The following is a 22,966-nucleotide window of genomic DNA, read 5'->3' as shown; positions in this document are numbered from 1 at the left end:
TATTGTGACATAAATGTCTTTGACGCTACCGGTCGGCCTGTGAGCACGAATAAAGCTGAATGACGTTCATTTTCACACAAAATACATTTTCTACAATATATATTGGTGCATTTTTTTGTTTGTTTTTTATTTGTATTTTTTTGCATTTCAGATTTGGACAATAATTAATCCACAGCACCAGACAGGTAAATAGATACTATTGTGCTAGAGCTGCAGCCCACCTGCTATAGGTCTGTCCAAAAGGTGATGAGCAGGGGGGGGCGTCTGTTTTCATTTAATTTAACCCACCAAACTGGTCCAGGCCTCTAGGCCCTTCATGCTTCTTGCAGAGTTTAGCTCCTGGAGGTCCGTTTCCCTTTAAGTGCAGGCTGCCCCGGGGTGTGTTTACCTGGCGGGTTAATATGATCTGCAGCAGGTAAAGAAAATGAACGCAGACTTCAGGCTGGAGACATCTAACCCCCAGAGGTGTTGTCTCCTGTGGAAATTAGGAAGTGTGCTGTCCCATATAAATGTAGTTAAAGTCTAGTCAGATTATTATATATTTTTATAGTAAAAATAGTATTAGGTGACTTTACCTTCCTCCACAGCCCTCCTCTTGGCCTGACTCCCCCCAGACTCCCTTCTCCTTAACGGGCTCAGATCAAAGGCTGACCGGCCCCGGCGGAGACCACTAAAATCCGCCCGCTTTGTCTGCTGTTGCCAGGAGTGAGGAAGGGTGTCGGGGTGGAGGCGGAGGTGGAGGAGGAGGGAGAGGGGGAGGAGGAGGGGTGGCATGGTAATGAGGCTCGTTACAGAGCGACAAAAAGTCTCTGCAACTTTTCCGTTTTTTACCTCAAGTGTCCATCTGTCGTCGGATGCGCGTCTTTCAAGTTTCCTCTGGATGTCTGACTTCCACTTCACGGCAGCGCAACTTTACAATCTGATCTCCGGCCTGCTGCAGCATGTGCGTGTTAGAGTGCAAACAATAACCTGTCATCATGTCACGATGTATGTTTTTTTTTTTTTTTTTTTCCTCCTGATTCACAGTTTTAGTTGGACGACACACACGATTCTGAGCGATGATCGCGCGTGTTTGACATCAACATCCCCACTTTTTAAATTCGGGGACTAAACCCAGGCCTACCAAGACGAGCCCGTGAGTCTTGTTTGTTTGTTGTTCTTTGTTGTCCTTGAACGCACCGGACAAGACAGACCAATAGAAAGTTTACTCGGCCGACGCAGGCAGTTAAAAAGAGGGAAGAAAGAAAGTCACAGCGCCTCATAAAACGAGCAGGTCTGCAGCCATAGACGCACATGAGCGGAGATCAAATCTCACACCTGCGTCTGGCAGCTAATGAGGCAGTAAAATGTGACGCCAAGTCATTGATGGGTAGCATCTTTTTTTTCTCTCCTATTGAAAATGAGATTAAACATTCACGGGAACAAATTCTCAGATAGGCAGAGATCCGGGCAGCTTCGGAACTTTTCAGGCAAATAAACTGATGCGTGTGCTGACGCGCGCCTTCCGCTCTGATCCCGCTCCGCTCTCTGTCTCTTTGTTCCGCCGCGTTCACCTGGACGCACCTGGCAGAGTCTGGGCATCTGCCGAAACAGCGGCCGACTTTGCTCGGGACGCTCTGAACTTTCGGTGCGGCGCAGTTCTGGTTAAACAAAAGGGTGTGTCGACCTCGGGCTGCAGAGTTCAGAGTTTAGAAAGCACATGTTAATTTCACGCTGCCGCTCTTAAACATTTGACCTGTGATGTGTTTGCCTCGTTAAAACTATGTGCACATTTGAAGATAATAAAACTGAAGCACACACTGATGTGAATCCGGTGAGAGTTTCCCTGCACGATCCAAGAGCAAGCTTTTGATCTGCACCCGCCTCTCTCTCTCTCTTTCTCCCTCTCTCTCTGTCTCTCTCCCTCTCTCCCCCTGCCGTTGTTGTTGAGCAGGTGGAGGCCCCGCACCTGCACGCACAGCTGCGCGCACCTTGTTATTGGTGCCGCTGCTTGACGCGCAGATGAGCGCAGCGCACAGCCGACAACACAATCCCGACAATAAACCTCTCCAGCGCCGCAGCGCGCTTCGCTCCTTTTTATGGGGCCACACCAAGACACGCGCTATTTCTGTGACTCATCCGAGATGTTCACAAGTTATTTTCTATGCAAACAGAAGAGCAAATCAAATCCCTTTAATGATGTGTTTATTTTAGTAAATGTTTCCCAGGCGGGACAGGGATGTATTTATCCCAGCCGCGTCTCCGTCCATCCCTTGTTTGTCATGCTCCGGACTTCAACATGACACCATCTAATCCAATTAAACACGATAACCCTGGACTCACGTATTATTCTCTGCTTTTTTCCCTTCGAGTCGCTGACAAGCACTCTTGGTTTTGTGTGAAAGAGGGAGTCAAGAGCCCTCTCTTAATCCCGGGCGCGACTAGGAGTGATTGAAAAGTGAAAGAAACCCCTCATTGGTCCTCAAGCTTGATGGTGTTTTCTTTGTGCGGTGCTCTGGCTTCTTGTTTAGCGCGCGCCTCATGCATAGCAGGCCATTATTTTCGCTCTTTACAGGGAAGCCACGTCTGCACTGAGCTGGTGACAGTTATTAGTCTGTATCAGGGAAGAATCTACTTTATGGACACATAATAAATAATCAAACCAAGCTGTGCTCATTAGCTTGTTAAACAGTTAAAACTTGTAATCCAACCAGCCTGCTAATTGGGATTTAGGAAACAATTACACAATTTTTGGTCGTTTAAAGTGCGCCTAATTAGTCGTTTGTTTAAATGGTTTAAGCAGATTATGTCTGCGCCTGTTGTATAAAAATGGCAGATAAAGTTCAGCTTTAATCACCTCCCTCTTATATTTTAATTTCTTGCAATAAAGTCAAATAAAATGAGTCGTTGAAATTTTTTGTTCTGATTAAATCCGTAATTTGAGAGTGTTTCTGACATGATGCCATTAAGACCGAGCCGACGTAACATATTGTAGGTGTTGCAAAATGACAGGTAATTGACATTAATCCGCTCTCTCTGAGACTCAGGGGGGATCTAAAGTAAATGGGGATACGGTTAATGAAGCACCACTTGCCCTTTGAATCTCGGGCACAGTGTGCGGCGGGGAAGTTTGCAGAAACTTGAACACGCTCCCCAGACAGGCATCAGAAAATATGAAGAGGAGATCTGGCCGGCGAGCGCGCGTCCGACGTTTGGAAGAGGACCAATTCGATCCTGTTGAACTGTGGTCGGAGCGGATCCAGTCACGAGGAAGCTCAGAGGAGGATCGGCGCGTGAATATCGAACTTTTTAAGTGATGACTCAGTTTGTCTGATTCTTGCCTAACTGGCGCTAATAATTCGCCAGTGGCCGCTCCGTTTTCCTGCAACCGCGGGGTTGTTATTATGCTTATTATCATTCATATTGGGAGTCCGCCCTACAGGAGCTGTGACAGACAGACAGAGGCCAGGTGGGAGAGGCAGGCTTTGAGCGTGAGGAGTCGCACCTCTCCTCTCCATGCGCACGCCGCTCCGTGCTACAGGGGCCCGCGTAATGAGGGCACCTAACGGGCCCTCCTGGATGGAGAGGTGTCCTCACCTCGCCAAGGCCGGTCAGAATTAAGGCACCGGCACCTGCGCGTCACCCCTCCTCCCACTGGCTCCCCCCGGGCTGCGCCTGCCACAGGCCCCCCGATCACCGAGAGTTCATACTCGGCGCGCAACTTTTGACAACGATAATGATGTGCATGGTGATGCTGAAAATCTAAGGAGGGGCTGGAGTAGGGAAATAAGGACTCTCCGTGTCTGCGCAGGGGAGGGGCCCTCGCATTTCTCCTCAGGACCAATTCAGCTCTGATAGAAAAGCACCACTCTGCTGCAGCCTCCCACTGAAGTGATGAATACATAACCTGCTGCCTGGTCTTCTCACAGTCCAGAGGAAAACAGCTCATGTTCAATCGTCTGCTATAAAATCTGAAAATGGATTCAAGCAAAACAAGTGAAAGGAAGCAGATTATCTTAAATGAACACGGGACATTTCTAATCACCACACATTGTGTGATAAACACAGCCCACTTGAGAGTCACATCCTATGTTTTTAGATTTTCGCCCAACTATCAGTCATGTTAATAAAATACCACCATCTCTCAAGGTTTAGTGTCACTAAGATGGATAAGCTTTGATAGTTTGTGAGATATACTGTCATTTACCATGGCAAGTGTCTGCGAAGGGCCAAAAGGTGCCCATCCCCAACGGAGCTGGCCTAATTATACAATTAGTCTTGTGATTGGGACAGTCCAGAGCTAAGTGTCCTGTGGGACAACCAGACACATTATGGCTGTCATCAGTATCTTCACAGCAAGTAAGAGAGCTCGGCCTAATAAGTGCACAGCTTATGTCCTTAGACGAGGTGGAGGGTTGTGATTTATTTGATTCAACATGTTTCACATTAACGTCTCTGTTCAGAATACGTCGATTTGGGCCGAACATCTTTTCTGCTGCACGAATTAAAGGCGAGGAATGGAAAAGTGGATGGAGAGCTGTTTCCTGCACGCCATTAATACCATAGGTCATCTCGGTATTCAATCATTTATGTCTTAAGCCTCATCTGGGGCCTCGGCAGACCAACGCCACATCTCTTTTGAAGCCATCGGTCAAATGGAGACCCGTATCTCAATCTCATTGCCTATCCAGCCACATATCCGTTCTGGCTTATCCCTGGTCAGTTGGAAACATCAAGACGCCACATTTCCTTCTGCCCATCCAGAGCCATATCTGCCTTTTCCAAACCCAAGTCTGTTAAAGAGAATGGGTGTGGGGCTTGTGATGTTCCTGGATCCATGCAGACACCTCCATGAAAGCAGAGGGAGGTCTTGGCTCTGCATGGTTGAGGAGGCAGTGGTCCCTCCACACTGGATGCTTTACTGCTAGTGCACTGGCTTATCACATTGGATTAGAGCTCCTACCGCGAGACTGGAAGCTGTGGATGATTGGTAACCAACTTCACCAGTTTGCCCACGATGAACCTACAGCGCCTAAGCTACGCGAAGACCCCTCAGATGTTCGTACGAGCAGCAGTCAGATGCTTATCTGTCGCTGGAGACGATGGCCGCTTGTCTTTTGTTATTACCGAGACTGATTCTTAAGTTCAGTCGTGCTCGTGCGTCCTCTCTTCTTACCTGGACTCTTCCTTTATTCGCCCGTCTTTTCCAAGGATGACCCCACTCCCCTGTCCCCAGCTGCGACAGGATGATTTCCCCCTCTCTAAATGCTGACCTTCTCTACAATGAAACCAGACGCATTCAGGGCCGACCCTCTGATGTTCCAGGCGTGATAGTTCTGCACAAATCTGGCACTGATACCAATCTTTGCCCACAATGGGGAAAGTGATGGCGAGGAAGGCGAGGCAAAGGAACGGGGGTGGATTAAAATGGTGGACTGGCACTATGCTTTTGAAATCATTTTGATCAATCATAGATAGGTTTTTCAGATATGTTAAGTTGAAAAGGAAGGGAGATACATGGATTTAAATTTGATTAGTGGGGATCATGGCGGTGAAAGTAATCCCTGGTATATGAAGAAATCACCGGAGGCCTCTATCTGCTATTTTTGTCCCAGGTCAGTTTCTAAGCATCAGCACGTCTTCAATAACGACGTGTGAAAAGTCGATGATATTGTGGAGTTGAAGCAAGTACTTATTTCAGATCTAATGTGGTGATTTTGGTCTCTAATATCACATCAATTTCCATTCATCTCTGCTCATAACACTTACAAAACGGCCCTTAACAGTACAAAATGCTTGTTTTAAAATAGCTGAAGCAGATTAGGAGTCATGCAGGATGTGCCAGAGATGAAGCTGTTTCTTTTAGTCCAGTCTAAAGTACCTTGTAAGCAGTGTCATCCCTGGGCACAAATCACAATATCCTACACTAAAAAGTCCATCTGGTTCTCCTTGACAGAGTATATGGTCCACCGTTTCCCTCCACCCTCGTCAGCACTGGTTTCCAAGTACGCTGAAGCCTACATCCTGCATTTAGAGGCTTTTAGGAAAGCCCTGTCATTCAGTAAGAGACTACTGGGGCAGCATGCTCACGCTTATGTGCACTTTAGTGTCTACTCTCTGGCCGGTGGGCTATATGAGGGCCAGGTAGCAGAGCCTGGCTCATGCGGTTGTCCGTGGACGACCTTGCTCTCCTCACCTACTGCCTTGGAGAGGCTCCCAGTCCTGGGATGGGGCTTTGGACCGGCACCAAGTCTCTACCCCCACAGATGTTGCCGAGCCACCAGATATTATGTCAGTTTCTGAGTGATGCATCATGCTCCTCTGAATAGCAGCTCATGACTGTAAAGTGGCCGTGATACATTGGGCAACATAGGAAGTCAGTTGAGTAAAGATTTAGTTCAAATGTTATAATATATGGCGGTGCTGCTGCTGCACTGATCTGTTCTTTTTTTGACAAGAAAATGTTTCGACCTTAAAATATGAACCACAGTTAGAGAAATATCATTTATTCAGTTAATTAAAAAGCACACCCGTTTTTAAAATATCATTTCTTCATAACACATCTACAGGCCAGCCTAATGACACCTGCTATTGCAAATGTCTAAATACTTTAACCCCCCCCCCCATACCCTTACACACACACACACACACACACACACACACACACACACACACACACACACACACACACACACACACATACACACACAATCAATCAATCAATCAATCAATCAATCAATTCCAGGAAGGTTAATGAGTGCACATGCATAAAGATCTTTTGGCCAAACATATTATGCTTGGACTCATATGAAACTCTCTAAAATAAAATGAAAAACATTAGAAATAACAGGAGAACAGTGAGGAGCTGTTCTGACTGCTGACATTCCATCTTAGTGCCACTTAGCTTGAGATGGAAGGTGAGAAACAACACCGTCTAAATGTCAGAGCAGGAACAAACCAATTTACCTGAGCAACACGCGGTGTTGTATGCAGGTTATCATTATGTTTAATTGTAGAGGCGCATAAACCCGCAGGACACCGGCGCGCCTTTAGGTTGCTCTATAGAACAGGCCAAACCTGTGAAGGAAGAAAAAAACACATTTGTCAGGAAAAAATACAGAAATCGTGACGTGCTCACTGGGTAATTGATTTAATGAAGTTCCTATGAAAGTAAAAACCAAGTACAGGTCAGTTGAGTGACCCCCCGGCGAGCCCGCTGTCAGATGTTTAACTCTGGCGCTCCTTTGGGAAAGACATCGGGGCTAATAGGTGAAACCACAGCTGCTGAAGTTGGGCTGGAGAGGAGCGAAATCCCCCCCTCTCAGACATCCGACAGTCCGAGTGGAAACCCGGACAAAGAATTCTGAGTTTGCCAGCTTCCACATCCATGAATCATGGGGGGAAAGAGTACGTCCTCAAAAAATGCAGAAGTTTGGAGTCGCTCCTGTGCGTCGCTGCCGGCTCGTCTCCTGCAGGCTGCGGCGCCTCTACTGTAAAACCTGCGCTGACTGTTGGCGGAATAAAAGCTGAGTGTGCGCCTGCTTCTGTTGGAAGAAAAGGGGGCAAAAAAAAACACAGCTTCGAAGGAAGGCAGTGTCGGAGCTGAGAGCGACCGGGCTGCGTCGCTTCCTGACTTGATCATGAAACTTAAGACGGTGAGGCAGGTAGGGAGCTCGGGAAGAGCTGGCCAAACGCCTGCAAGGCAAATATGTGGCCGTTAAAAGCTGCGTGTTTGAGTCCACGCTGTAAGAAAGTTTACTCTGGATCAGCTGTGTGCCTCTGTGGCTAGCGCGCGCGCGCACGCACGCACACACGCACGCACACATGCACGCACACACACACACACACACACACACGATTGCAGTTTGCAATAATTGTGTGAAACAGAAACATCACTTCTCCACAGCAAAGTTTGCCTTTAAACTCTCCGCTTGGTTCGTCCGCTTGGTTCGGGATTTACGCAGCGTGCGTCGAGGCTGAGGTGAAAAGCGGGAATAAAAATCTGAGCAGAAATTCTGACTGACAAAAAAAAAAAAAAAAAAAAAAAAGAGGTGAACATGACCCATATTTGAGCACAACGCTCATCATACTGGGCTCCACTGGGCGGGTATAAATCTACCAAATTCTCCTCCAGTCGGTTCACCCACACACTCCCCGTTCTTACTATTCACTTGTCATATTTAGGAACAGGAGAAGCGTTTCATTTGATTTTTAATTTAACTGAGCCAAACCGGGCCAAAGCTGTCACAAGGTGCTGCTGCTCTGCTGTGTTTCATTCATGGATGGGGCGGTGGGGGTGGGGGTTTGCGGTGGAGGAGTGCTGGTTGCTTCTACACACCTGCTTTCTTCTTGATAAAATTTAAAACCAAATTAAAAAGTAAAAAAAAAAAAAACTTTTTTGCGCCTCAGTTTTTATTCATTTATTCATTTTTCCAAAGCACTGAACCCCGGCCTGTTGTCAAGGTGAGGCCGAGAAGCGCGCCCCCGCGTCAGGCGCAGGTGCTTGACCTGCGTTTTCAACTGAGCCTCTTAACTTTTGTGACCAAAATGATCACTTCACAAGCCCGCTCTCCGTGCGCATTGTGCCGGCAGCATTCAGGAGATGGATAATGCTTGTAAAGTCTGACAAGACGGCGTTTGTTTTGGTCCTACGCTCGTCTGAGAAATTATCATTCAACCCCTTTAAAGGGCGCAATTGAGAAGCAGCGGCGTTTTCACTGCGACTTTCTGCTTTGTCCTCTCCAAAGTGGCGTCTGCATGTCTGACTCTGCCAGTTACTGATTTGCAGGCAGTATGTTAAGGTGGCCCATGTAAGTGATTTCCACGGGCATCCCACTAAAGGAGAACAAATCGCTGACAAAGGAGCGCCTTTCCCTTTCAGCGGCGTCGTTAGGACAACCAAAAAGTATTTCTCAGATAATAAGTTCTACTTCAAAGCGTTTCTCACTGAAGGGTGACTGCTTCACTCCTTTTATTAAGTCCCCCTCTCTTTTAATGCCGGAGGAACTGTCTCTGGTTATTTTTCATCGTGTTTATTTTGCAACATTCATTGAGCGCCTGTTTCCAAACGGGGCCTAGAGGAGCGGGCTCCTCTTCGGGGCCCTTGTCCCCCATAAAAGTCCACGCACAAAACGAGAGGAGGCCCGAAAGCGCTTGTTCTCTGAATGAAGCGGCGGATGAAGTGTGTTTGGAAGCGCTTAGAGGACGGCTATAAAATTGATAAAGCTCCTCCTTTTAATACAAGTCATCAAAGCTGCAGTTTTGTGAGAGGCTGCTAACGCTGCTGTTCTCTTCGGTTGCAACATTTGCTTAATATTAGAAATAGTTTGCGCTCCACTGCTGAAGAAGTGTGTTTGTGGCCACCATCCTCCAGGTCGACCTGAGTCAAGAGTCTTAATTGCTGCAGCGTGGAAGCTCAGATCATTTCCAAGGTGTGTGTTTTAACAAGCTCTCAGTTTGTTTGTTTTCACTCCAACCTCCTGAATTTATCAAATCCTCACCGTGCAGGGTGTGCGCGGCGTGCGCGTCATCCACCTGCCAACGGTGCATTTGTGGCGACGCACATATCTGGAGAGGGTCCGTCCCCAGCTTTGATTATAGTTCATTTAGTGGCAGTTAGTGTTTTTCAACCAGACACATTCAAATGCGAGCGTCTCACCACCCAATCGCCATAGAAATCCTAACGCGCCATGAAGAGTGTCAGCGCGGCCAGCCTTCCTCTCAGAAGCCGCAGCCTTTGAAGTGGTGCAGGACTCGCGTTGGTCAATTTAATTCTATAGACTGGACAGGCAACTCTTTGAAAGTGAGATTGTGCGTTTTAATGGAGGAAATAAGAGGGGGAACTTGTTTTATACACTCTATACAAGGCCCGGCTTATTGTCACATATCTTTTATCTTTTATTTTTCCCATGAATGATTCATGCCTCGGCTGCTTTGTGCTGTCGCGCCTTTCAGAGGTAGCGCCATCAGGGGGCTATAAGTTTTCCCATTAGCTCAGTGATTAGTTTATACCAGCCTCCTTGGCCCGTTATAGGCCTGTTTCTGAGATAGCAGTGGATATTTTATAGAAATGTCAGGCCGGGAAGTGAACAGAGCTGCTTTTTTCCCCCCATTTGAGGTGAGAATCACGTTGATATTTTGTTGCACTTTACATAAAAAAAGGTAATTATTTGACAATAAATATAAAGCTTCCTAAATTATATTTAATAAATAGGCAGCAACCTCACAATAACCAGAGTCCAGCTGAATGGATGTGGAACCAGTCCATTTATATGCTGTGATTCTCTAATGTCCCAAAATTCACTCATAAATCAGGATAATTTGACACTTGTTAATTATTTGCTGTATATGTCCTGTTTTTTTATTTATTTATTAATTTTATCATGAAATTCATATTGTAAATTTAAACAGCAAGGGTCTGCACAATCAGAACTGATTCATTTCCTTCTTTTTTTTTTTAATCCATCATGTCCAACGGCACCATGCACCTCAAAGAGAAAGACAGATCACTACAAAAGGCATGCGAGGAGGGGACTTTTCACATTACACAGCTTATTCAAGTCAATGTTTTCTTCTTTTACAGACCACAATTAATTATCAAAATAAAAAGTGGACAAAATATTAAAGTAAACTTGGAGGAAAAAAAAAAAAAAAAAAAAAAACAGCAGGGTACTATGCATCACCAAAACTGATATTATTATTCTTTGGTGTTCCTGTAATTCCAGTACAACATTGATACCAGCAAATAAATTACAATGTACAAAACAACATTTTTTTTTTGTAATTAAAACTACACAACATTCACAAGCATCAGTACAATTACATATATACAAATCCTACAGGGTCAAAGCCTGTCAGTGTAGACATTTAGGGTCTCAAGGGACTTACTCGTACTCTGTAACGAGCATAACACTTGTGTATTTTGCATAAAATATAGTCTTAAATAGTTCTTAAATATTACAAAATTCCATCCAAACACATGTATTGTATAAATCTGAAAAGGTAAATGAGGATCCTTAAGACACTCAGATGTTTGCCTCCTCATTTCTTTTTTTTTTTTTTCCCTCACTGGTTTATCAAAGCTTGTACCACTTCCTAAAGAAATCACATGAAATAATAATAATAAAAAAAGATCTCCTAGATTCTGTCTATTAACATGTGTTGCCTTTCGTGGGGTTGGGAGCAGTACCATTTGTTTGCCTTAAATGTCTGGAACATGACAGTGATTGATAGCAGGCCAGTTATTAAACTGCAAGGGGATGATGGGAGGCCACATGAAAGATGTCATTTCAGCGCACCGGTTGAGTCTGAAGTCATGCAGTTAATTAAAGGCTGCATGTTGCTAAAAGATGGTTCTATTCAGAGACTCTCTTTAAAATGTTTGCTCCTTTCAAAGACCAAGTTTTTTTTAAACTTTCAATTTCAGCTGTAATGTCAGTGTTAAATGTTTTACTCTTGTGATCTACATTTGAGGAAAGGTCAGGGGTCAACTGAGACAAACGTGTTGTTAGGCCTGCGTTGCATCCCCGGTGACAGTGAATTACCTGCGTTCAGCACAGTGGTTTAATAACACTACAGTGAAAAAGCCTGTCCCAGGCGCGCGCACGCTTCAACGGGTCAGGTGGATGACGGGTCTGCCGGGTCACGTGGTTGTAAACGGGGCATCAGAGCATTGTCCTTGGGTCTGAATTTCTGAAAGAGTCCTCGTCGTCCGAATCTGACGTTGGCACGTCGCTGGAGGGGGTGTGGAGGTGGTTGGGCCCCCCGCTCCCCTGGCACACGTACCACTCGTTGAGGTTGGTGACCTGAGGGGAGAGGTTCGCGGAGCGGTTCCTGTGCGGCTCGGAGCCGGGCGACAGAGGGTCCCCGAGAGGGTTCGTGGAGGAAATGTAGGTGACGTTGGTGGAGGGGGGCGGCGGGGACTTGCAGTGCACCTTCATGTGCTTCCGCAGAGAGCTCGGGTGCGTGTAGGACTTGTCGCAGCCGCGGACTTTGCAGTAGTAAGGCTTGTCGCTGGTGTGCACGTGGGAGTGCTTCTTCCGGTCGCTGCTGTTGGCGAATTTTCTGTCGCAGCCGTCGAACTCGCACTTGAAGGGTTTCTCTCCTGGAAGAGATGAGACAGATGCAGCCAGTGTCACGTGCAATAATGTCATCGCCTTGGAGGAAAAAAAATACTGTCATGCAAAAGTCTCCAGAGCTGCCATTTAGATTTTCACCCGCATCACAAGGCTGGGAGTGAAAATGAATTCCCCATATCTGCCACAGCCCTCTGAACCACAGCTCCTCATCATACCACCTTAAATAAACACAACACGAGGGTCATTTGCTCCTGCGCCTCTCCACTGGGGCTTCCTGCTCAACCAGAGCTTGTTCACCAAATATCTACCGGTGAGCCACAGCTCCGCACCCGCTCGTCCAAACCATTTTCCTGCGTGAGCACGTGCAAAGCGCCTTCAGGCCCTCTGCTTGCACGTACGTGCGTATGTGGCGGGGGCAGAGAGGGGGCACTCAGGAGACCACCAGGAGTCGTTTATGTACCGTGTAACGCATCACACGCACGCGCGCGCGCACACACACACACACGCTCAAAAGAAAACATGCATTAAAAAAATAAATAAATCAGCCTGCATGCATGCACAATTCTGGACTAAAAGATAAACAATACAGAGGGTGACTCTCTGATGACTGGTATTTTTGGTAGACTGCTTTATTCTTGTCCCCTGGGGATTTTACATCATTCGGTGAGGTGTGGGGGGCCTCTGCATACTGGTGGCAAAAGGCCAGAATCGAGGTTTTTCTGAGGCTAAACACGACCCTCGTTCTGTGCGATTCCAACAACAACAAAAAAAAACTGCTCCCAACACGAGCGCCCGAGCGTGAGATCTCAACGTAGTGGAAAGTTGGTTTGCTGAGACTCACAGGCTCCAACTTTAAGCACAGCGCGTGAGATCAGGACGCGGTTGTTTTGGACGGGTTTGTAACCGGATTTCGCTTCTCAGCAGACAGAGGTCGTCGCCAGCGGCTCTCGCTCCAGCGCCCACCGAGCAAAGCAGCGCTTAAAACTAATAAATCGGGCATGTGTCGCATGTTAAGATATCGTGAACCATGTGCGAACACTCGATGTATAAAGGTCCCACGCCTGAGGATAATTACATTTACGCGTGTTCTAGCGCTGTCCTGCATGTATACGTAAGCACGTTTTACAAATGATATGCCCTAATCCTCTCACGCCTACTGCAGACGTCTCGGCGAGTTAAAAAAAAAAAGTTATATTCAAGAAGGGAAATGAAACACGTTTACTCACTGTGCGAACGCGTCACTGAATAAAACTTGTTTTTTTTTTCCTCTCTCTCTCCTGTGCGCAATTACGCGCGGGCGCAGCGTCCGTCCGTTTAGGTTTCGAGCAGCAAGACGAGGTCGATATTTTTCACGGTCACATTTACACAATTAGACGTACTGACCTGTGTGAGTCCTCTTGTGAATCTTTAAATTCTCCGAGCGGGCGAACACTTTCCCGCAGCCGGGGAACGGGCACGGGAAGGGCTTCTCTCCCGTGTGAACTCGGATGTGGTTTATCAGTTTGTACTTCGCTTTGAAAGCCTTTCCTTCCCGCGGACATTCCTCCCAGAAACAGACGTGGTTGCTCTGCTCCGGTCCCCCGACGTGCTCCACCGTGACGTGGTTGACCAGCTCGTGCATGGTGCTGTAAGTTTTCGAGCAGGGCTTCTTTTGATTTTGCTCCTGGTCAATCCACTTGCAGATGAGCTCTTGCTTGATGGGCTGCCGCATGTATCTTAAAAACGCCCCCGCCGCTCCGTGAGGAGCAGAAGCGATGTTCACATTGAGGTTCATGGAGTTGTAGCTGTGGAGAGAAGAGGGTCCATAGTGCTCCGGCCTGTGCCCGAAGTGCTCCGGCCTGCCGTAGATGTCCCCCGGTATACCCAGGCGCATCTGCCCATTGAGGGCATGGTGATGGGCACCTGGGGACGCCTGGTCGTGAAGTCCAGTGAAAAGTGAATGGGCCCCACTTTCCGTGTGCCCATAAGCACCTGTTGGGGAGATGAACATGCCATGGTGATGAGGGGAGGAGGCGGAACTATGCTGGTCGCCAAGTGCATGCATAGCAGAGGCTGAGAGTTCTCTCCTGAGGATGAAGTCCCTGCTGCTTGAGTAGCCTGAGTGGGGGTGAGCCACGGGGAAACCAACTGTGGTCTGAGCAGAAGTGAAAGATGCCGCGGTCTGGGCTTCGGGATGGCTCTGAATGTGCTGAGATGGGCTAAGTTTGAGAGCATTTGTCTGTGCCATGTGCTCGGGTCCAAATGGAGTGAGTGCCACTCCGGGGTCGTTGCCCAGCTCCCCAGGGTGGAGGTGGGCATGGTGGGAGAGAGGGTGATGCCCCCCTAGCCCCGGGAAGCCTGTCATATTCTGATGAGGAAGGGGTTGAGTCGCTGCCAAATCCGCTAATCTTAGCGCCGGATTCCTCTTGCTTAAAGGGGGTTCCATAACTACACTGACAAGTCCATCCGCACTCACCGCAACTGTTTCTCCCCACACCACGCTCTCTAAAACATTAGGAAAATATGTATATAAGGGGTCTATAAGTTCTTTTGTCCGGCGTCTAACTCTGCTTGCTCCTTTTCCCACTCTGTCCTCAAGCGATTGGCAGAACATACAACAGTTGGAGGACACAGTGGGGAATACAGTTTAGAAATGGCACTGCGGGTATTGGACGGATTTCGGTGACTGGCAGTTAGGAGAACGAAGCGATTGGCTGTCGTTCAGCGCAGGGGCTCAGCAGGGTTCCGCCCCCTCACTCTCTTTATCGCTGTTGACTCCAAAAAGTTGTACTCACAAAGTTACCGGCGGATCTGTTTGTGTGGCCCTCTGTTTACCGGCGCCGGCGCGTGTGGATGACCGGCGTGTCAGTTTATGTGATAAATGCGACCCAGAATCTCTGCTTTGGTTCGTCAGAGTGTCTCACTATTGATTTGATGTCACCACTGAAAAAAAAGGAGGGGGAGAAAAAAAAGCAGCCCGCTGCTGGTGGATGGATGTGTGTCCAGTGTAAAATATGTGAGCAGTGTAAAGATGTGCAAAGAAAACAACAGTGATGGTGCAAAGTTTGTCTATTTTGCTGTTTGCACTTTTTTATTTTTAATTTATTTGTTTTAAATAAGACGTGATTGGTCAGGAAAATATGAAAAGAGCGCACCTGCGTAAAGGCGCTGCGTTACTAAATTAAACATTTTTACAAATAAAAAAATCAATATTATATATTGAATAAATGAGTAAGAAACATCAGATAAATAGCTCTGCGTCTGGTTTCTTTTTAGTTGTTGTTCATTTGAACCGAGCTCTCCCCGCCGCAGCTGTTACTCAGTATTACATGATCATGATTCATTTTTCTTCGTGTGGGGATGGAAATAACAGCCCATGACTGCTGCACTTAAATTTAAAGAAGCTTTAAATGGAGTTTGGTCTAGGCTGTCATCCCAATCACACAAAAATGCTGAAGTTAGGAAAACCAATAAAAACGTCTTGTTTATTCAGACTTTTTTTTCACAATGCCTCAATAAAAACTCCCATTAAAATCATTTCTCTTGGATTAAATGCATCATAAGTTGAGGCAGACGTGAGCGTGAGTTATAAACGTGGAGCAGTAAAGTGAGACGGGAGCATGACAGCCCGCAATCATTTTTATTTCAGTCAGTGTCTTGACCTGTAGAAGGTGTCATGTATTTTCCCTCCCTCAGCACCTCAGCTCGCCATTCTTTACCAACGTTTTGTGATCCTGCTCATGATCGAGGCTGTCAGACACTTGTTAAACCGCATTCAAGTCCACTATGACGGATCACGCCAGTCCAGTCCCTGTTGACAACAGGACGCGTATCTGTCATCGATACATCTTCATTCAGATCCAAATACCTTTCCAATCGATTTGTGATAGCTGGCCTTAGACCACACAATCAGCGCGCAGGGTCCCGTGACTCATTTAAAGACGGAAAAGTTAAAACAGAGGACTCGACGCCACCTCAGGAACAGCTTTTAGAACTGATTGTGATGGAGGGGGGACAGGGTTTACATGTTAAGGGCCTGTTGCACGCGCTGCTCTGTTAAAACTGATTTATGAACTTGATCATCAGCAGCTGCAAAAAAATAAAATAAAAAAACAGGCTTTGACAGGAGTTTTCATGCATGTCCACACTTTTAAAATAAATATATAATGTGTTGGAGTCTCTATAAAATATAATAACAAATACATGTGTGTGTATTTATAGCTGCACGTGCTTGTTTAGCTGGTCTTTCTGTGCTGGGGTTGAGCTGATTTACGCCTGTTTATTGTTTTTTTTAGCATCTGCTCATTTTTTATTTTATTTCGTGCCATATTTTAATTTTTATCCGACTTAAAAAAAAAAAAAAAAGTTACTAAAACAGTTGAGCCATGACCACACGCCTGTGTCGTTTTCTCGGGCATTTTGTTAAATAAATAAAATATGCTCAGCTCCAGTGATTCTTCTTCTGGAAAGCCACAAAACACAGAGGAGCAGTGGGTGCGTTGTTTAGGGCCCCTGATTCACACACATTCAATTAAACACCGCATTAAACGGGACCTGATCCACAGAAAATGAACAAGAAGAAGGTTTCTGATTTTGATGAGAAACCAGTAACCAGGGTTACTGTCCCTGTTGCTCTACCGTGACAATCTGAAAATCATGCACGTGCATTTTTCCAAATCCACATGGCACTTTATTGTATTTTGACGCGTCAGATGAATGGAGATTAATTTTCAGAAAGCATATTTTTCAATTATCTAAATTAATAGAGGGGACTTTGAACTTTCCTGAAGGAATGGGTTAATTTTTATTGACTTATAGCTTCCAAATTACGCAGAGCTGTCGATGCCTCAGACGGAAGAGGGGGACATCTTAAACCTCCCTCCCTCTCTCTCTCTCTCTCTCTCTCTCTCTCTCTCTCTCTCTCTCTCTCTCTCCCTTCCTCCCTCCCTCGCTCCCCCCTCTCTCTCTCTTTAAAACAAAGACGCTTTGTCATAAACAGGGTTATTTTACCAAAAGGAGTCAAGGGGGCAACATATGTGGTCTTAACGGGTCAGAGGTCAAACATCCATGAAACACAAGGTCACGGAAGCCACGCTAGTAACCTTCCAGTGTGTCAACATATTGATATTGTCAGATAACAGAGAGGAGAAATACGCCTTTGGTCCCCATTATAATACACAGGCAGAGCGCCCTTATGTGATGAAGACTGCTGACTTCATCGATAAGCTTTGCTTCATGTTACTTTTGCTCAGCTCTGACTTCACATCTCATTCTGGGTAATATTTCAGGTTGTGTCGGCCATGTTTCAGTGTGTATCACTGATTCTAAAACCTGTTGAAATACTGGTCTTTGGGGGGTTTTCAATAGGCTAGACCCCCTTTTTATCCCCAAGCAGAAGGGGAACCCGCAGCCATGTGCCTCTACCCGATAGATTTTTTTTCTCCCCCCCTTTTTTAATTTTCTTTCTCTTTTTTCCTATCTGGGGAAGGTTTTGTGGTTTTCCAGAGAAATAAAGAACTTCTTATAGGGGTCGGCAGACGTGACTTTGAACTTGGATCAGCTCCTGCGTTTCCTGTGGAGCGGCTTGAAATAGACTTGGAAGAATGGGACACACAACGCTCAGCCTGTCCCACTCTGAGCGAAGAGACACACAATTTCAAAAAGTTTTTTAAACGTTTCCCTCGCCTTCACCCTGATCTGTCGCCGAGAGAGCTGCAGCCAGACACGGGGCTTGTGTAATGGAGCGGGAGTACCTGCTTGTGGGATTTGGATTTGGTGAAAATGTAAGTAAACTTCCTTTGGCTTGTATGAGCAGCTGTGGTGTATGGCCTGTACATCTACATTTGCACGCAGATCGAGCGCATGCTTTTAGAGGAAAGTTGACAGTAAAATGAGGCAAATCTTTGTTAAAAAAAAAAAAAAAAAAGACTTTTGGCAGGTGTGTGTGTGTTTGTGTCTGCATGAGAACCAAAAAGGGAAATCTCATGCAGTAAATACTCTGGTTTACAGGGTGAAGCTGTGTCTGCGCGGCTGCAGCCTATTGTTTTTTGGGGCTAAAACCAAACAGCACACAGAGCCACAGTCACAGAGAGCACCGCCACATCTCCACCCAATACCAAGTGAAAAACATCCGACTTTAATTGCTGAAACTTTACTGCAGAGGGTCCGGGCCAGGCTCGACCTTACGGGTCACTAATGGTTAACTTGGATGTGAGCGCAGTTCACCACCATAACATGTAACTTAATTGCTGTGGTGAATGTGAGAACCGCCGAGGAGGCAGAACCAGCGACATATGGAACCATTAAAGAGAACCAGCAACAACCACTGGCGGTTGCCAGTGTGAGCACTGGAGCACCACTAAAGGCCCAGTTGTGGCTCTGCAACCAGTGAAAAACCACTGGACTCCATATGGAGCCACAAATGCTTTTTCAGCTGTGGAGAATTAAGTGGCGAGAGCTTCGTCAGATTTGAACCATTCTAAACTTTGACTTTATTACTGATTACCAAATATGAACATTTATAGAAGACACATGTGGGATGTGTTTAATTAGAACAATTTATCAGAATTTATTCTGACGCTATTTTTATTATTTTTTTCTTTTTTTAAAAAAAAAGGAGAGGTGTTACAGCATCATGCTGACTCAATTTAAAAAATAAAAGTTCTGCATTAGTACATCAATACCTGGTTTGCATAATTTTTATCTGTTTATTTAATTATTTCCCCTCCTAAAGGGACTTGATGCACCCTCAATATTTCGCTACTGCGGAGGCCAATAAAATAACGTGATATCCAACCAGTGCTTTACAGAGGAGCTGCCGATGCGCGCTGCACATTTTGCGCTTTCAGCGTCATTTCAGACTCCACGCTGGTTAATTGCCAGCCGCAGATTTAACGGCACGGCTCCGTGTCGGCTGCTATAACTCACTACTGTCCCAACAAATGTAAAATACACAGCACTGCATTTTAAATGAGGCAACAATCCTGTAGCCCACCACCCCGGTGAACTCCCCCTTCCTCCAGTCTAAATCTGTGCGCCTGTCTCCAGTCTCATTACTTCTTATCAAAAACAGCGCGGTTTTATCTCTTAAACATACCGCAACTCGGCACCTACAGTATACAAACAACAAAAACATGTTCTCTCCCCTCTCTTGTCGTGATCCTTTCGCTTACAACCCCCCTCCAAAAAAAAAAAAAAAAAAAAAAAAAAAAAATCTTCTCCTAAAAGTAGGCGGTAATTATTAGTGGAAAATGGCGTTGCACTATTAAGTCGCCGAGGCGCTACCTGCTATTGGAGGGGCACCTGGGATTGATAAGGCGCAGTGGCCAATCAGACAGCGAGGAGCGAATGAACGGGCTCCAGTTAAAGGGGGCGGAAGAAGAGGTAGAGCCAGTCCACGGAGAAACAGGGACCCTCCGCGATAAACACAGGCGAGCCAGAGAAATAAATACATCCCCACTCGGAAACAGCGTTTTTTGAGATGCTCCGGCTACTCTCGCCCTGTGTACGCAGAGGACACCCAGTAAGATAATTATTTAATTCTTCGAGTGCATTTTAACGCGACCAACTGTCGCAGCGAAGGGAAGAGGACGCGAGGAAACTCCTCACTTCGTTGTGTTTGGATTTTTTGAGGCACAAGTTCGCTAGAAGTAAATTCAGAGTTCGATAAGCTGATTTTATTTTTTATTTTTTATTTTTCCTCATGAGCGGAGCAGCGTTTTGAAACACGCCTGATATGGTGTTTCCAAGGCTGGAAGTTGAATCGTTGCGCGCCAGCATCATCTGATTTCTGTTTTTTCTTTTTTAACTTATTCACTGTAGCTCTGACCCCTGCGCTGATTTAAACGACAGCAACGAACATTTTTTTTTGCTTACCGAAATAATGTTACTGGATGCTGGTCACCAGTTCCCCGGACTGGGAGTAGGGTCGTTTGCCAGGCATCACTCAGCGAGCGAGATGCAGGAGAGAGACTTGAGTTTGGCACAAAATAGCTTTGTAGACTCGGCACACATGGGTGCGTTTAAGCTGAACCATGATCTCTCTCCGGGACAGAGCTCTGCCTTCACCACCCAGGCGCCGGGCTACCCCGCTGCGGCGCTGGGGGCTCACGCTGCCCATGTCACGTCGTATGCAAGCTCTCCTTTCAACTCCACCAGGGACTTTCTCTTTCGCAGTCGTGGCTTCGGAGAATCCTCTCCGGCGAGCGGCCAACATACTATTTTTGGGCCCACGGCGGGATCCCTTCATCACTCCCACACAGACACTCAAGGCCACATTCTGTTCCCCGGGATCCACGACCAGCACGGGTCCCACGGATCCCCGAATGTCCTGAACGGGCAAATGAGGCTCGGACTACCGGGAGAAGTTTTCGGACGCTCCGACCAGTACCACCAGGTTTCCAGCCCGAGGACCGACCCGTACTCGGCGGCGCAGCTCCACAACCAGTACGGCTCCATGAATATGAACATGGGGATGAACATGGCAGCCCACCACCACCCCGGTGCCTTTTTCCGCTACATGAGGCAGCAATGCATCAAGCAGGAGCTCATCTGCAAGTGGATCGACCCCGAGCAGCTCAGCAACCCGAAGAAGTGTTGCAACAAAACTTTTAGCACCATGCACGAGTTGGTCACGCACGTCTCGGTGGAGCATGTCGGCGGACCGGAGCAGACCAACCACGTCTGTTTCTGGGAGGATTGCGGCCGGGAGAGCAAGCCATTCAAGGCGAAATACAAACTGGTGAACCACATTCGGGTGCACACCGGGGAGAAGCCTTTTCCATGCCCCTTCCCCGGCTGTGGAAAGGTCTTCGCACGGTCGGAAAACTTGAAGATACACAAGAGGACACATACAGGTAATTATCACAACATGGTTAAGTCTTTATTTTCTGTTTCGATATTCATTTAAATAGAAAGACTGGTGCCGTTGTTTCCAGGCGTGCATGTGCATTTATTTCGCTGTTGTAAATATGCGCCTTGCCAAAAGCAAATTAAGATCTAATTATCAGCGGCTATTCTGGGTTGCTAAAGTAGACGGATGCGTAGAAACAGTCAAAGTAGATTTAGGAACACATCCAGGAGAGAGAGAGAGGGCATGCTTTGGTGGAACCAGGGCTTCACTGCACGGCCACAGCCGGCACATTGGAGCAATTCTTGTGGCGTAAAACATTTTCCAAAACGTGCAGAAAAACATTTCAACCTCCTCCGCCAGTGTTTTGTTATTCGGGGTAAACTTTAAAAATGGGTCAAAGGGGAGAGTTGGAGGCGCGTTGCGTGAGAGTAACCAGGCTGATAGTAAATCATATCAATTGGTTTAACGTAGCTTGTTCTCGATGCTGCGCTTTTATGGCTCACACTATTCCATTTTACGTATAGATCTACCACTGCCCGCTTTGGCCTCGGAGAATTTATTTGCACTAAATTCCCGATCGATCTGTAATTCCTGTTTGTTTTGGAGTTGTGTGTGTGTGTCGTGGTTCAGGCTGAGCCGAGCACAGCGCCAGCAGCACTGTTTGTGCGTAAGGAGTGCCTTTTGTTTTCTCGTGCGTCCCTTTGATGGGAGCCGAGGTGCCGGACGGGGCCGTCACCAGCCGCTCGCATTTGGACTTATTTTCTTGGGAGATACATGATGGTGCCGTGCCATGAAATTGGTCAGGTGCTAATTAGATTTTTATTGTCTCCCAGCAAATGGTTCGCCTTCTGCAGGCCCGCTGAGGACGGCCTCGTCCCCCCTCTCCAACCCCCCTCCAAATCACTATGCGCATTATTTAGGCTAAATAAGATGTAAGCGACCCCCCCGTCTCATTTTAAAATGAGCTTTTAACTCATTTGGGATCATGATGTGAGTTGTTTTAAATTGCTGCGATTTTAGGGAACACACCCACAGTAGCTTACTGTACACTCAACTTTTTTGCGTTTGAATATTACGCATCCAGAGCGCTGCACAGCTCCTAGTTGTTACACACTCAGCCTGAGGCATTACTCTGTAAAAAAGAATTATATATTTCTGACCGTGTTTCTTCTTGTTTAACTTTCTTTTTTTTAATTTCCCCTGCAGGAGAGAAGCCGTTCCAGTGTGAGTTTGAGGGCTGCGACAGAAGGTTTGCAAACAGCAGCGACCGAAAGAAACACATGCACGTCCACACGTCGGACAAGCCTTATCTCTGCAAAATGTGTGACAAGTCCTACACACATCCCAGCTCCCTACGAAAACACATGAAGGTAAATACGTGTGTCAGGAAATGTGTGTGTGTGTGTGTGTGTGTGTGTGTGTGTGTGTGTGTGTGTCTCAGGCCTTTAAGCACACATATGATTGCATTTTAAGGGTGTGCACCATTCATTCCCATCTCATTTCCTTTAGTCAGGCCCATGTTGGATTGTAATTGTAAATCTCCGCTTTTCCATTTTTCCAGGTCCACGAGTCCTCGCCACCAGCATCAGACTCATCACCAGCAGCCAGCTCTGGTTACGAGTCCTCCACACCTCCAGGCCTGGTGTCTCCCACCACCGAGACCCAAAGCAACACCACCCTGTCCCCAGCCTCAGCTGTGCACAACACCACCAGCCACAGTGGCCTATCCTCCAATTTCAGTGAATGGTATGTGTAGGACTAAGCTGAAATGAAGCCACACACACTCATTTCACAGCACTGGACCATCCAGCGGGAGATTGGGACACGTGCACACAAGAGGCACACAAACATTTGTTTATTTTTTATTTTTGATTGACCAGGGAAGATGACGATTACCAACAGAGGAAAATATGTATAATAGTCGAGGTGTATTTCATATTGTAAATAATTACTAAAAAGCCCACTTTCCCATTGGTTGTGATAGTTTGTCAGTCTTTGGTGTATAGATGTTCCTTCAATGGTAGCTATTTCTCTAACTGGACTTTTAGTGCACATATTACGCTAAAATTGTACCATAATG

General features: G+C 46.6%; 2 protein-coding genes across 2 annotated transcripts; one reads left to right on the top strand and one right to left on the bottom strand.

The window, feature by feature from the left end:
* Positions 1 to 11,642: 11,642 nt before the first annotated feature.
* On the bottom strand, positions 11,643 to 14,505 carry zic5 (zic family member 5 (odd-paired homolog, Drosophila)). Its single transcript, XM_041950890.1, has 2 exons — positions 13,440 to 14,505; positions 11,643 to 12,082 (listed from the first exon to the last, which is right to left on the bottom strand). The coding sequence occupies exons 1-2, from the start codon at positions 14,479 to 14,481 to the stop codon at positions 11,643 to 11,645; spliced, it is 1,482 nt and encodes a 493-aa protein (XP_041806824.1). The 5' UTR covers positions 14,482 to 14,505.
* Positions 14,506 to 19,917: 5,412 nt separating this feature from the next.
* On the top strand, positions 19,918 to 22,642 carry zic2a (zic family member 2 (odd-paired homolog, Drosophila), a). Its single transcript, XM_041950847.1, has 3 exons — positions 19,918 to 20,890; positions 22,093 to 22,256; positions 22,448 to 22,642. Exons 1-3 carry the CDS (start codon positions 19,918 to 19,920, stop codon positions 22,640 to 22,642), a joined length of 1,332 nt encoding a protein of 443 aa, XP_041806781.1.
* Positions 22,643 to 22,966: the final 324 nt, after the last annotated feature.

The sequence above is a fragment of the Chelmon rostratus genome, chromosome 13, assembly GCF_017976325.1.
Source record: "Chelmon rostratus isolate fCheRos1 chromosome 13, fCheRos1.pri, whole genome shotgun sequence".
Classification (NCBI taxonomy): domain Eukaryota; kingdom Metazoa; phylum Chordata; class Actinopteri; order Chaetodontiformes; family Chaetodontidae; genus Chelmon; species Chelmon rostratus.
This window is presented reverse-complemented; position numbering and strand designations above follow the sequence as displayed.

Excerpts from the sequence above, each read along its gene's own strand:
- zic2a (XM_041950847.1), top strand. The coding sequence starts at position 19,918 with ATGTTACTGGATGCTGGTCACCAGTTCCCCGGACTGGGAGTAGGGTCG. Across the intron at positions 20,891-22,092 it reads ACACAAGAGGACACATACAG|GAGAGAAGCCGTTCCAGTGT; the intron begins GTAATTATCACA and ends TTTCCCCTGCAG. Across the intron at positions 22,257-22,447 it reads CCCTACGAAAACACATGAAG|GTCCACGAGTCCTCGCCACC; the intron begins GTAAATACGTGT and ends CCATTTTTCCAG.
- zic5 (XM_041950890.1), bottom strand. The coding sequence starts at position 14,481 with ATGGAACCCCCTTTAAGCAAGAGGAATCCGGCGCTAAGATTAGCGGAT. Across the intron at positions 12,083-13,439 it reads TCACAAGAGGACTCACACAG|GAGAGAAACCCTTCAAGTGC; the intron begins GTCAGTACGTCT and ends CATCTCTTCCAG.